The sequence below is a fragment of the Fusarium poae genome, chromosome 2, assembly GCF_019609905.1.
Source record: "Fusarium poae strain DAOMC 252244 chromosome 2, whole genome shotgun sequence".
Lineage (NCBI taxonomy): Eukaryota > Fungi > Ascomycota > Sordariomycetes > Hypocreales > Nectriaceae > Fusarium > Fusarium poae.
The window spans coordinates 3,003,516-3,017,084 of record NC_058400.1 but is presented as its reverse complement, the minus strand read 5'-3'; the positions used below and the strand labels follow the sequence as shown (position 1 = coordinate 3,017,084).

General features: G+C 47.5%; 6 protein-coding genes across 6 annotated transcripts; 3 read left to right on the top strand and 3 right to left on the bottom strand.

Moving 5' to 3' along the window:
* Positions 1-37: 37 nt before the first annotated feature.
* Positions 38-2,452, top strand: FPOAC1_004899 (uncharacterized protein; the record flags this gene model as incomplete). The annotated part of the gene is made up of 2 exons (XM_044849436.1): positions 38-262; positions 368-2,452. The coding sequence occupies 2 exons, from the start codon at positions 38-40 to the stop codon at positions 2,450-2,452; spliced, it is 2,310 nt and encodes a 769-aa protein (XP_044708146.1).
* Positions 2,453-3,353: 901 nt separating this feature from the next.
* On the top strand, positions 3,354-4,519 carry FPOAC1_004898 (uncharacterized protein; the record flags this gene model as incomplete). The annotated part of the gene is made up of 2 exons (XM_044849435.1): positions 3,354-3,680; positions 3,797-4,519. The coding sequence occupies 2 exons, from the start codon at positions 3,354-3,356 to the stop codon at positions 4,517-4,519; spliced, it is 1,050 nt and encodes a 349-aa protein (XP_044708145.1).
* A 1,647-nt stretch (positions 4,520-6,166) lies between these two features.
* On the top strand, positions 6,167-6,708 carry FPOAC1_004897 (uncharacterized protein; the record flags this gene model as incomplete). Its single annotated transcript, XM_044849434.1, has 3 exons — positions 6,167-6,239; positions 6,290-6,484; positions 6,548-6,708. 3 exons carry the CDS (start codon positions 6,167-6,169, stop codon positions 6,706-6,708), a joined length of 429 nt encoding a protein of 142 aa, XP_044708144.1.
* Positions 6,709-6,992: 284 nt separating this feature from the next.
* FPOAC1_004896 (uncharacterized protein) lies at positions 6,993-7,643 on the bottom strand (the record flags this gene model as incomplete). The annotated part of the gene is made up of 1 exon (XM_044849433.1): positions 6,993-7,643. One exon carries the CDS (start codon positions 7,641-7,643, stop codon positions 6,993-6,995), a length of 651 nt encoding a protein of 216 aa, XP_044708143.1.
* Positions 7,644-8,304: 661 nt separating this feature from the next.
* On the bottom strand, positions 8,305-8,546 carry FPOAC1_004895 (uncharacterized protein; the record flags this gene model as incomplete). Its single annotated transcript, XM_044849432.1, has 2 exons — positions 8,305-8,383; positions 8,428-8,546. The coding sequence occupies 2 exons, from the start codon at positions 8,544-8,546 to the stop codon at positions 8,305-8,307; spliced, it is 198 nt and encodes a 65-aa protein (XP_044708142.1).
* Positions 8,547-9,669: 1,123 nt separating this feature from the next.
* Positions 9,670-10,794, bottom strand: FPOAC1_004894 (uncharacterized protein; the record flags this gene model as incomplete). The annotated part of the gene is made up of 6 exons (XM_044849431.1): positions 9,670-9,747; positions 9,834-10,176; positions 10,292-10,314; positions 10,364-10,406; positions 10,454-10,625; positions 10,785-10,794. The coding sequence occupies 6 exons, from the start codon at positions 10,792-10,794 to the stop codon at positions 9,670-9,672; spliced, it is 669 nt and encodes a 222-aa protein (XP_044708141.1).
* Between the last annotated feature and the right edge of the window lie 2,775 nt (positions 10,795-13,569).

Sequence of the window (13,569 nt, the reverse complement as noted above, 5' to 3'; positions counted from 1 at the left end):
GCTCCAAGAGCGCTGGTCTCTTCCTCGCTCGCCCGCCATGTCTAAACAAGCCGGCACCAAGGATGCGGCAGCGCCGCAGTCCGCGACGAACCCGACCCCGCAGAAGGAGCTATATCCTATGGTGAACTGGAAGTACGACATGTTTCTCTACACCGTCGGTAACATTGTTGATATGTTCTTCCGAGAGGTTGTACCTCGAGGTGCCTGGCGCGTCCCCCAGACAGGTCCCGTCTTGTTCGTTGCTGCACCGCATGCCAACCAGGTCAGTTAAGCTCTACAAATCCTCTTTATTGAATACTGGCGGAGGAGGCGAAATAGCAGCCCGACTTTGTCATTGTATACCATAGTCTGCTAACACCTTCAACAGTTCGTCGATGCTATCATTCTTCAGCGAACATTGCGAAACGAGGCTAAACGACGAGCATCTCTTCTTATCGCCCAAAAGTCGGTCCACGGATTTATAGGTTGGGGTTCACGACAAGTTGGCTCAGTCCCCGTCGGTCGCGCCCAAGACGCTGCCAAGCCAGCAACCGGAACCATTTACCTCCCCGATCCTATCAACGACCCAACTCTAATTCGAGGTGTTGGCACCAAATTCGGACAGGGTGAAGGTGAAGTTCAGGGCATGCTTTTCTTGCCTTCTATCAAGGGTCAGAGCGGTGCCAGTGTCGATATCTCCCAGATCATCGGTCCGGAAGAGATCCGTGTCAAGCGGCCTTTTAAGGGCAAGCTCGCTTTATCACAGCTGACAGGCCGTGACGATATTGATAGCGATGGTAACTTCACCAACAAAGATGTGAGGGGACCTGCCCCTGGCTTCCAGGGTACCAAGTTCAAGATGGCACCTCATATCGACCAGACCAAGGTTTATGAGGCTGTCTTCTCTCGTCTGTGCAACGGTGGCTGCGTTGGTATTTTCCCTGAGGGTGGTAGCCACGATCGCACCGAACTCCTACCTCTCAAGGCTGGTGTTGCAATCATGGCTCTGGGAACTTTGGCTCAAGACCCTGACTGCGGTCTCAAAATTGTCCCTGTTGGTATGAACTACTTCCATGCTCACAAGTTCCGCTCACGCGCCGTTGTTGAGTTTGGTGCCCCCTTTGAGATCCCCCGTCATCTCGTCGAACTTTACTGTAACAATCAGCGTCGTGAAGCCATTGGCCAAGTCCTGGATACAGTCTACCAGGCTCTCAACTCCGTCACTGTTTCCGCTCCTGATTATGACACTCTCATGGTGATCCAGGCCGCTCGACGACTTTACAATCCGACAGGCAAGAAGCTTCCGCTCCCAGTAGTGATTGAGCTGAATCGAAGATTGTGCATGGGTTATGAGAGATACAAGAACGACGAGCGTATCACATCCTTGACTGCTGCAGTGAAGGAATATAACTCGCAACTGCGATACCTCAACTTGAAGGACCATCAAGTACAGTATGCCAAGATGAACATGCTCAAGGTCATTTTTCTCTTTATTTACCGATCGATCAAGCTTCTCCTCCTCTTTATCTGCACCTTACCGGGTCTGATCCTCTTTGCACCTGTCTTTGTCGCAACCAGAATTATCAGTCGGCAAAAGGCCAAGACGGCTCTGGCTGGTTCAACTGTCAAGATTCGTGGCCGTGATGTTATGGCGACGTGGAAGATTCTTGTAGCAATTGGTCTTGCGCCAACGCTGTACCACATCTACTCTGCAATTGTCACTTTCAAGGTTTGGCAGGATCGTCTATGGGGTTATGTCCCGGAGAGCGTACCGCTGTGGGTTATCTATTTCGCCATGTGGCCATTTATGGTTGGTATCACATTTGCGTCTCTGCGCTTCGGCGAGGTTGGTGTCGACATCTTTAAGTCTCTCAGGCCACTTCTGCTCTGCTTGACACCGACCTCGAACTACAACATCCACAGGTTTCGAATACGACGAGCGGAGCTGAGCGCTCAGGTAACGGACGTGATTAATACCCTTGGACCCGAGATGTTTGATGACTTTGAGAAAGCTCGGCTTGTACCCGACCTGTACAAGGCCGAGGGCGGCGCTGCGACATCTCCCAAGGCGCATCGACGACGAGATAGCGACCAATCCAGTACTGGCCTCGAGCCCGAGACACCACCAGCACTATCGCGACGAAGCACAACACAGTCCAGCCGAGCGCTTCCGCGCAACGACTCGTTCAGCAACATTGGCCATGTGGGTATCTTCTCTACACGACCACCGTCCAGAGCCCGCAGTAGGTCGCGATCAAGCAGCAGTGGAGGCGGATTTGGATCTGGTGGGTTCCCTCTTAGTGGATTCACCACCCTTGACTCGAGTGGCGGATTTGATGAAGCGACTCGCAAGATTCGAGAGGCAATGAAGCATCGTCGACACAAGACAGACCAGGAGAGGACAGATGGGGATGAAGAGGATGATGATAGTGAAGAGGAGGGATATGATGAGGCCAGGAAGAAGAACGCGTAAGCGTTGAAATAATAATGGCTAGTAATGAGGTCGGAAGACACCAAGTTACTGTAGCCTGGGCATCTTGTACTATTTATTTAGCTTCAGTACATTGTATCTTTTATAATACGTCCATGATACGCTTCTCGGGGCATTTGTTATCTTCACTTGTACGCAGCTTGGTGAGTCAAATGGTTCAATATATGAGGTGCTCGTTTTGTTACCATTTGTGTATACAAGCCGGGCCTAAATCTAGAAGTCTTCTAACGCTACTCAAGGCCACGGAACAGTCATCAGTATCTAGGTAGATATTGTTTGCACCTGGGTATACATATATGCAATTAAGAATGATTATAATGTTTTGTGGTAGTTGACGGAGGATCTAATGACGTGTGTGTCAAGGCAGTCAATGGTGTCAGGCTCGGTGATAGGAGTTAGACGGGGTAAGTAATAGAGCGAAGGAATAGAGCGAGATTTACGGGAGTCACTTATGGATATAATGCGTTGGCGGGCATCTAACGTTATTCTGCAAATATAATTTCGATATTTTGACTTGCATGCTTCTTTTTGAGTTTTTGAGGTAATTAAGTCGGCTAACTGATCCTTGTAAGATTGATTAACTGATTGATTATTTGATTATCAATCAGTACAAGCTCTAAGGGAAGTCCAATCGCATACCGGTTAGATCCTTTAATTACGAATTAATTACCTGTTCTGGTGGATTCAGTACCCAGATTGTCAAATCCGAGCCGAACCTACGGCATCAGAAGTGGACGGCCCTAAAAACTACCGACGACTGACTTGCCTCTCTTGGATCATGAGTTTATCTTCCACTCATACTCATCATCAACCTCACAAATATTCTCACTCAACAACAGCCGCCACGCCGTCTTGGCTTCCACGTCCACCGGCAAAGCAGAGAATGGCTCTCTCATTCAAAAACCTCGTGAGCTCCGTGCTAGGCTCCGGAACTGCCAATGACGACAAGCCACCATCAGCATCGGAGCTGTTCGTAAAGACGGACCCAAAGGTAGATGGTGAGGAGTGTCTGCACGATTGTGACAACTGCTCGGCCCGGTATCCAAGGGGCTTCAAGATTGAGGAGGAGGATGTGCTGTATGGTCTCGTTGCAGCTTGGAGTACGCATGTTCTTGTCGGGACAGGGAAAACGGATTGGGTGAGGGATGTGGAAGAAGAAGAGGGCAGCGTCATGCAAGCTTTTTCCAAAGCAGTTGAGCCTTCTAATGGAGTGAGTTTGCCACCTGCCTAACACGAGTTGATGAGTATAGTGAGAGTGTCTCGCATTCAATTTGACTATCCTACAAGTTAAGTTCGGGCGAGCAATTGCTAACAAAAGACTCATAGAAACTCAAGCTGTCGGCATCTAATATGCCCACTCCTCATGATACAGATGACTACTCTGAACCCACAACACTTCTACTCTTACCAGCATTCAAACTTCTTCGCAATGTCCATCCTCTCAGCGTGCCTCAAATAATTACAGACGTCATCAACCAAGCACCCACCAGCACCTCTCCTCTTACACCGGCATCTCTTCCCGCTTCTCTGCCGTCTCCGGATCCAGCTGCTGGCATTCCTGATGTTTCTCTGGCCAACTGCCCTCACAACGCTGTTATCCTCATGTGCAGTCACCGAACACGTGACGTTCGCTGTGCGCAGAGTGCTCCTGTTTTGAGGAAGGAATTCGAGCGCCAGCTGAGACCGCTGGGTCTGTATCGGGATCTACACGATGAGAGACCCGGTGGAGTGGGTATCTACTACATCAGCCATGTGGGAGGACACAAGTACTCTGCTAATGTAATGATCTACCGACGGCCCAATGCGTTTGGGTTGGATGATACGGCTGAGCAGCAGAACGGTACGAGTAATGGCGAGAAGAACGGCGGCAGTGTCAATGGTTCAGGAGAGGATAGCGTTGGTGCAGCGCAGGGCATCTGGCTTGCTCGTGTCATGCCCGAAGACTGTGAGAATCTGATCCGATATACTGTGCTCAGAGGCAAGGTCGTCAAGCCTGAACGTCAGCTACGAGGCGGATTTGATCGCGGTAGGGGTGTCATGAGTTGGTGAGAGACAAGAATGTGTTGAGGTGCAGTATTCTGGACAGAAAATGAGAATCGAGAGAAAGAGGTTGATACCCAACGTCCTGGATGATGGGCTCTGAAGAAGGCCAATGGGCTGATGCTTCGTGTAAGAGTTTCTTAGATGAAGGGAATAGAATAAACAGATAGAGTTTACGATATGCTACGCTTGGTACGTGGAATGAGTGATTTCGATCTGATGATGGATAGACGCTACAGATACTATATGGAGCAATTCGTTCCGTGTTTCGTCTAGCATGCAACGTTGTTCAATTCTTGCACCATTCAGATCTCAAAGCCATCATGAAAAAAAGGAAGATTATACATAGATATGAGACATAACCATGCAAGCACAGAAGCCTTCCAAAGCTTAATCACCCTATAATTTTATCTGTTACTGCACATCATTCGAATCCACTGGATCTCAGCCATTTGCTTGCCGTGGAGGCCACGTCGTCACGTCCTTGATACGGAGCAAAGAACCCTGTTGAGCAGGAAGATCTGCAACAAAGATACGTAGTTACGTTTCCTTTTCCCTTCTTTCTGTACCTTGCAGAGAGAGCCTCATTGACTCAGCTTCCCTTTTTGACTCCAAGGGCGGGTGGAGAAACAAAAGTTGAAACTGCTCATGTCAAGGAATTGGGTTATGGGGCATTTTGTTTGGCTGTAAGATAACAAATAGTGATGGAATGTTTCCTTACCTACTTTTGTTTGCATTACGCGTCGCATGTTACATAGTAGAGAAAACTGTGGACTCGTTTTATGGAGACGAACAGGTTGAACGAGCGTCATAATGGACGATCATCAAGGTTATCTACTTTTTATTCTCATTAGGTATGATTGAGTTAATGAAAAGTTGGAAAAGAGAATTCATGACGTTGGAATAAAGATGCTGCTGATGTCTAAATTTCATAGGTACCTAGACTAACGGCTTAACCTACATCGGATAATTAATCGCCTATAAAATGCTAATTTATAGTGTCTTGGGTATAGACAGCATACCTAGGTACCTACCTAGGTACCTATGCAATGTACTTAGCCTGTGTGAGCCTCAAGTCCAACCAACTTACAGGGAAACATCCAAGACAAGACAAGACAAGACAAGCTTTCCCTCTCCACCCCCTGCACTTTAAATCCTGACATTCATCAAGACGAGACCCTAGTGTCATTATTGGTTCGCTCACAGATAATTCCGTTTAATACGCCAGTGGGTTGCATCCAATACAACAGACTCAATTCTCGTTGATCACTCTCAAGGATTCTAGAAACTAGGACGGAGAAATTCTTCCATACAAGTAAAGATTTGCGAGGCTATCAAGGGGGATTGCGGACCTACTACGACTACGTAGCCACAGATACAGATAACTATATAGTCATGGCCTTGTTCTCGCCAAAAAAACAGGTTCTATCTCCTTGACCCAACCCATTCTTTTAACTCTATTCTTATCAACAACTCCCTGGTCTGTGACCCATCTGTCGTTGTCCATCTCTTATCCTTGTTTGTTCTTGAGCCGGTCTCGTCACGTTATAAAAGTCTATAAGTCGTCAACTGCCATCTGCCTTCTCTATCCAGAAAACCAGCACAACAACAAAAACCATCTTTTTCTGTCACTATCTCTTATACACAACTACCAAGATGAAGTCCGGATTCCTTGCCTTTGTCCTCGCCGCTGTGGCTCCCCTTGCCGTGGCTGCTCCTTTCCCTCCCCGTGAGTTACACTCTCAGAGGATTTCGTATAATGTACTAATATTCGTATAGACGGCCCTCCTGGAGGTTTCTTCCCTCCCCCTCCTATGAACGGCACTCTTCCCGGAGTCGGACCTGGCGGACCCGGAGGTCCCGGTGGTCCCGGAGCTGGAGCCCCTGGTGCCCCCGGAGGTCCTGGCGGTTGGTTGCCAGTTCCTCCTCCCATGCCTCCCAGCCCCCCTGTTGGCGGCCAGCCTGGCAGTGGATGTAAGTTACACCGCAAGCAAGACTTTCATCAATATGTAAAACTTTACTAACAAGTCTCATCAGTGCCTACTCCTCCCGTTGTTCCCACTCCTCCTCCTGTGGTTCCTACTCCCGTCCCTGGAGCCCCCGTCTTCACTCCTCCTGCTGCTCCTATTGCTCCTCCTCCCGTTGCCCCTGAGGAGCCCGTCGTGGTCCCTACTCCCACTCCCTTTGCTCGCAACTAGAGCAACTACGACACGACACAGCAGCGGTTTGATTGAGCTTAAGTTTTTGTTCTTGTACATTGAATAGGTTTCGCATCAAGGGACCAGATGGAAAGACCAGGGGTTCTCTTGTTCTAAATATTGATAGAATGCCGCTAGACGGCGAATGGAATAGAGCTTTGTTTGGGTTAAACTTGAGCCTTTTAGTACAGTGATTTTGTGATTATTCTAATGCTTGTTCTCGTCTAACCCCTAATATCTTCATAGAGCACAGATTGCTCAGCATCCTTCCACTGACTCGATTCCTAATCATAGATGATGTTGCGGAAAGTGGAACGAGACCAAGTTTGGGAGCCATCGTCAAGGTGACTATCAACAGAGACATCGTCAACCTCATTACCAGCCATATCCGCCCACTCGTTACGAAGATGAACAAAAGAGTCAGAACCGTCCAGCCGAGCCTTCTCCATGCGCCCAATTCGGAGAAGCCTTCCAATGTAGTATACCTGACACTGTAGGTCCTGAAGGTCACTGTAGTCGCGGGTTTCTTTGACAAATTTGTCGTGAAAGCTGATGCGGTCAAAGCCGGTGATCTTGGCACCTTCGATGGGCGACTTCTTGTAGGCTGGGTCAAGAATATAACGGTTCCACATTCGCTGTTCGTCTCCCTCCAGCTCTGCAATGTAGTCAGCCTTGCGGGCTTGGTATTTTGTATACGTCTTTTCATAGGCGTCGTCGAGAGCGCGAATAACCTCAGCGAGGCGCACGCGATACTCGGCACTGCTCTTGTCAATGACATCAGGCTGATCTTCGTCGTGGTTAAACCGAGCGAAGGGGTATTTTTGGTAGCGAGCAATGCTTCTTGGATTTTCGAAAGATTCTGGACAGTCAAGGTTGAGCTTGGAAGCCAGAGTGGCTAGGCCAGTGAGGTCGAGGTCCATATCGATTCTTCCCATTGTAGCGGTATTGAGAGGGCTTTGTGTTGAATTTGGTTTATATATGTTTTAATATAGTTGGCCGAAACTGGTTTTTTGTGCTGTTTGGAAGTGGTAGTTGGTAGTTTCATGAGTTTATATACATATGCTTTTAGGATAGTTTTATCACAGACGGACAATTCAAGGTCGAGGGTTTCATTGATAAAACTTGTAATTACAGTTATTGTCAGCTCGCATTTCATCATAAATACAAGTTGTGATTAGCTGGAGCGCGATGTCCATTGCGTAGGTAGGTAGGTATACTAGAGGAAAGATAAGGTGCTATGATTGCTTTATAAACTCATTGCATTGTGTTCTTAATCATGTCATACTTGACTTCCTAAAATCGTAAAAGCAGTCTATCTTACACCTACTCCCATGTACACATAACATAACACATATCCAAAAAAGACCTATTCATCAAAATCGCCATGTTGCGCCGACACCCATAACATGAGTGATTCATATTGAAATCACCAACCAACCGTCCAGACATTACCAACCAATCCACGTTTCACCATCATTTTTAAGTTATGATAATAATAATAAAAGAAAAGAGAAAATAGTGAGATATGATCATCATCACAAAACCGTTGTGCCCAAAAGAATAGAATAAACAAGAAAGTTAACAACCAAGCATTTTCTATGCTTGGGGGGTATCGAGAAGAGAGGCTTGAAAGCCATTGAAGGTCGATGAAGTGTGATGATTCAGGAAGACGAGGCTTTTCTCAATTAGTCGGCGATGTCGGTGGAGCTTCTGCTGGACCCTGTCGCGCTCATGTGGTTCTTGGCCATTGAGACGAGCTTCCAGATTCCAAATGAGACACCGGCGAGAATGATGAAGAGAATGATGATAATGATGGCGATAACGTCGTTCTTCTTCATGTTGGCGGTTGAAGAGTGAGTGAGGTTGACTCTACTGTAGAAAATAGATAGTTCCGATGTTTAAGAGAATGTCTTAATCTGATACAGAGTTAGTTAATGCTCCTAGATTGAAAGTAGAGGATCGACATACATACTCTGTCAAGAATGTCGTGGCAGTAAAGTGTTAAGTTAAGTTGAGTCAAAGAAGCGGTGCAACCAAGTCAACCAATCAAAGCTTCGGTGATACAGATGGGCGATAGATAGGTAGGTATCGTAGAAATCGTAAAAGGAGCTGTGTTCCACTGTATCTATCTTTTTACAAGAGAAATAAATCGCGAGATTCGTTTCTCAAGAATGAAAGAATAAAAGAAAAACGGGAGTAGGAATGTAAAGTCTCAGTCTCAGTCTCTTACACACACATGGCCAGTCACTCTGTTATAAGTCGTTGCCCCGCCACCGTCTTTTCTCTCGTAGCTAGACTCAGTTAGTAGAGAAAAGTAATGGGCGCGTTAAATGGCAAGGCTGGGAGTAAAGAGCTGGGTGGGTTGCAGGGGTCTTGTAGTGGAGTTTGTCAGGGGTTCTGACACGCTGGACAGCTTTCCGTTTTTCCCAGCCTCGCAGAAAACGTCACCTTGTTCTCTTTTTAAGACATTTATCTAGTATCCATTATCTATCGCGTTAAATCGCGTCAGGGTCGGTCAGCTTGAGGCCCAAAAAGTAAAGAGGCCCTACTGCCTAAGCTAACATGCCGCAATTCCGTCTAATTCAATGCAAGGTACGGATACCACTCTCAACTCAACACTCAGTCACATGTCATGCGCATATCCATCAATTGTTGTTGTTGATGTTGTTCAAGCAAGTGATTCGCATTTTCTAAAGTAGGTAGGTCGATACGGAGTAAGCCCTCTCTCTGTACAGAGTACGGTACGCATGCATTACAACCTAGTCTATAGGCCGTGCCCCCAATTAAACAACAAGTCTACTACCGGCTGAATGCCCGTCGCCCGCGCGTATCTTGGTAAAAAGTCAACATAAATGCAGAAGAATATTCCCATTGGCCGCCAAACGCCGTTCCTATTGAGATCCTCTCACAGAGCCCAAGACCAAGGACAAATGTTAGCCTGCTTCCTTCCTTGTTTGCTGTCTAGTTTTCAGCTCCTTCAACAAGCTCCTTGTTCTCGCCTCTATCGATCTTAAGGTGGCGCTCGTAGAAACGAAGCATCTGTACCGCGTCGCATTAGCATATGCTTCTATCAAATCATATAATAATCCTAGTGTACTTGCCTTCTGTGGGCATTTCCTGTAAACCACATCTGTGTCGTGCTTGGTCTTCTTGCCATTCTTCCATCTCAGATAAACGATAATCTTGCCAATGTTTTCGTCCTCCTCGAGCTCGATTGACTCGATCTCATCTTCCCATGAGCCCGCGGGCGGACTCCATGGCTTGGATGTGGCAGGAGGTGTAGTGTTGGCCGGGTGCGCATCGCCTCGTCGAGATCGTTTTGTTGTTGAGGCGGTGGTGCTAGGCGTGCCACCGTTTGTAGCTCGGCGCCGCTTCTTCGTTTTGGACGCGGTTTCTGTCTCCTCGAATAGCTTCTCTCGGCCTCCGAGCTTGTCCAAATATTGGTCTAGAATTTCTTGAGCAGATTCACTGTGGGCGACATGTTAGAAGAGACGTTATCGATCGTTGAAGCAAGGGTTGTACATGCCGAAGATTCTCCTCCGGTTCCCAAGTCAGATCCTTTTTGGCTTCATATCCTTCCCACTTGACTTGGAATTTCAGACTACCCTGCAATGTCGATTAGCATGCATCAAGTCAAGTCGTGTGCTTCCCTTACATCCTCGTCGATGAGATGCTTTTTGATCGCTTCGACAACGAACCTGCAGCCCATCAGTATTTCCCTTTGATTGATCCGTTGATGTCTTACTCGTCCTCGTCCAAGTCCTCATCCTCATCATCGTCTTCATCCAACTCTTCCTCTGACCCGTCTTTGGTGTCTCCAAACTTGTCAGCCACCACAGCTGATGTTGATTTCTTGCGAGCAGTGCGCGGGGGTGTAGTGAACTCCTCGAAGTCGGAGTTTTCGTCGTCGCTCAGAGCTGCGCATTGATTAGCAACCTTTAGAAAATGGATTGCGATCATAGAAAGTGATGTTTCGTCGAGTTGTGCCAGACGCGATCGCGACGCGCCGCCATTCGTCGCGCGCGATAGGCACGCATGGGCTATGTAGATGTTACTGGAAGGAATTTTGAACATACCGGGTGGCATTTTGGAGAACTGACGTTATTGCGCAAAGATGTTATCGTTCAACAAGTCGAAGGGGATCAACCTTGTGTCTGAATGGCATCAACAAGCTAACAACCCGGCAACTTGCGAAAGAAGGTGTTTCCGTCTTTGGAGTGGTGGCCCGGGCGGTTGTGGGAGTGTGGCTCAAGCTGATATGTGGCGCACGACCAAGTTCACGTGATTACTGACTACGAACCTTTGTTTCTTGCGAATATTCACTTATGAGAACATCAAGATAGTAACTAATAGACATGGCGACCGCTGAAATTCATCACATCCTCTATTTGTGCTCTTGGGGTGTAGGTGGTACTTGTCTTTTTTTGTCTTGCCTGCGGCTGTTTGGTCATCTCAGCTCAGTCCCTGTTGGCGTTGTCAACGCTCCAGGGGATAACCGAAAAGTTGACATTCAAGATATGGTGTACAAAAGATAATTGATCTCGAAGTTCAATCCAAGATGGCAAAAGCTCACTTCTTTCTTTTTTGCTCTTAGCAGTCAAGTTCCATGATGCCCCAAGGGCGTTGTGATAAATTGGGTGGGCGCTAGATCCGTACTGGCGAGGGGCTTGTCAAGATTCTGATTTCTTGACAAAAAGCAAAAATTCAGTGAGCCCAGAGTCATAATCTCACAGGGGGCTCAGCATTCCAAACGTTGTCAGCAAACTCGACAAGCATAGCAGTGTTCCATCTCGGTTTTTAAAATGCTGTGAATGAAGTGAAGTGGATAGCAGCTAATGAACCACTAGGCATGCTCTCCCTCCTACTGGCGGCTATTGTATGCGACCTCACAAGTTCACGGTCCAACATTAGTAGTTGCCGTATTCTGACCATACGATAGGTACTGGCCGCGGCTCTGCTCAGGGGTATGAGGCAAGAAGAAACCTTATCAATGGAACATGTACCAATGCCCTTGGAGAACCAGGTTTATGTCCATACACACTCCCTCGTTATCCTCTCTCCTAGTATTGTTGTATCTCCGAGCTGCTCAATGCGGAACAGGAGACCGGTGTCTTTGCCAAGCAGATAAACAACACTTATAGATTGAACCCAGGACGGGGTGGTGGATAGACTTGCTGGATGCTGCATTCTTGTTCGGAAAACTGGAAATCCATTGGAAGTTCAGAGAAGCAAGTCTACGTTACATCTGATGGGCTGCAGAGTGTAATTAAGCAGATGCAGTGTCGAACGGCTCTTTGCTCTTTGTGAGATAGTGCTCCTGCGGTGGTTAAGGGGCACACGCAGAAGCTCACATTGTCTCGGACAGGGAGCCAATGCCTAAGAACAACCCATGGCTGGTGCCACCCATGCTTTGCGGTCCAAAACCAATCTTGTCCAGTCTTAGTAGTGTCTAGCGCTACAAGACTGGCGGGAGGATTGGAGCGGTCTTCTCCCCCGGACCACATGAGCTTCTATGATTGGGGTTTGCAGATGAGATATCGTTGGTTCATAGTTTTTCTCAAAGAACTTATGTCCGGATGGAAATACACCTACACACGGCAAGTTCTGTCTGGGTAAGCATATAGTAAAAGGGGGCGCACGTTGGGCAAAGCCACCAAACCCCTTCAATTATGCAGGTTTGTGGCGTTACCAAAGCCTACTGGGCGTCCAATCAATAATTGTAGGTAGGTAGGTAGGTAGCCAACGGTTGAATCCAAGGGATACTGTTTATCTAGGTCACGCCAGGCCGTCAGTTGGAGAGCCAGTAACTAGCCTGAGGTCTATTGTTGAAGTTGTATATTCTGGAACAGCAAGTGCTAATTTTCGCGTCTTTGTTCATGGACCTCGTATCTGCGGCTATCGTGGCAGAGGAATCCGACCAACGGTCGGCGTTCAAGGGTCGTGGTTGAATGTAGAGCAGCAAGTGGGTTTCTAGTAATACTATGAGAATAACCGACATTGTCTGGTGGGCTGCCAACTCCATCTCATTAGAACAATAAAAAGAGGGCGTCAAGAGTAAATTGTTAACATGTGTGATTTCCGTAGCCTAATATTAGCATCCATGAGAAATTGTTGTATTTATAGTTGCATATCCTCCTCCCCTTTTAGCCATCCTTGGCCGATCAACTACACCGTCTGGTACAATTGCCGATGGCCGAATCCAGTAGCTTAGTACCTCCATAGCTAGGTATATAAGATGCGCAGCTCTGATGAACTTGTCAAGAAAGTTGGCATGGAAGTCTCCATTTGTTTAAGAAGTGTTGGTTTTCCGCCAATGTCCCTGTTAATCGTAAAGTAGGTACCTGTTTACATCATGAATCGAGATCTTGCCGTTGGGAAACCCTAAATACAATGACCAAAACTCAACTGCCCTACCTTACAAAACCAAGGCAAAGGTACCTAGGTAGGTTCCATGGATCTCAGGAGCATCGACAGAAAGCTCCAGGTCCCGACGGCACTAAACCGGACCTCTCAGAGAAGCCCGATCAGCGCTAAGCGAGCAGCGGGAGAGACATCCAGACGGCGGGACGGCCACTAAGCGTCAGGGGTTTCATGGGTGCTGCTTAGTGCTGGTGGCGCCAATCTGGGGGTCCATTTTGGGGGTCTTGGTTGGATTGGTTCCGCCCCTGAATAGAAATGGACCTCACCTGGGAGGAGGCTTTATTTTAAAATGGAGAGGGGGGGAAAACCCAAAAGAACAATTAAACGCAGTGATGCTACGAGACCTGGCTTCCCCTTTAGTCCCTCTCATCGCTCGCCTCTAAATTTAACTAGCTAAACATTTTGAGTCTCTCATTTTCTTCTCTCTTGTTCTAGCTTTCG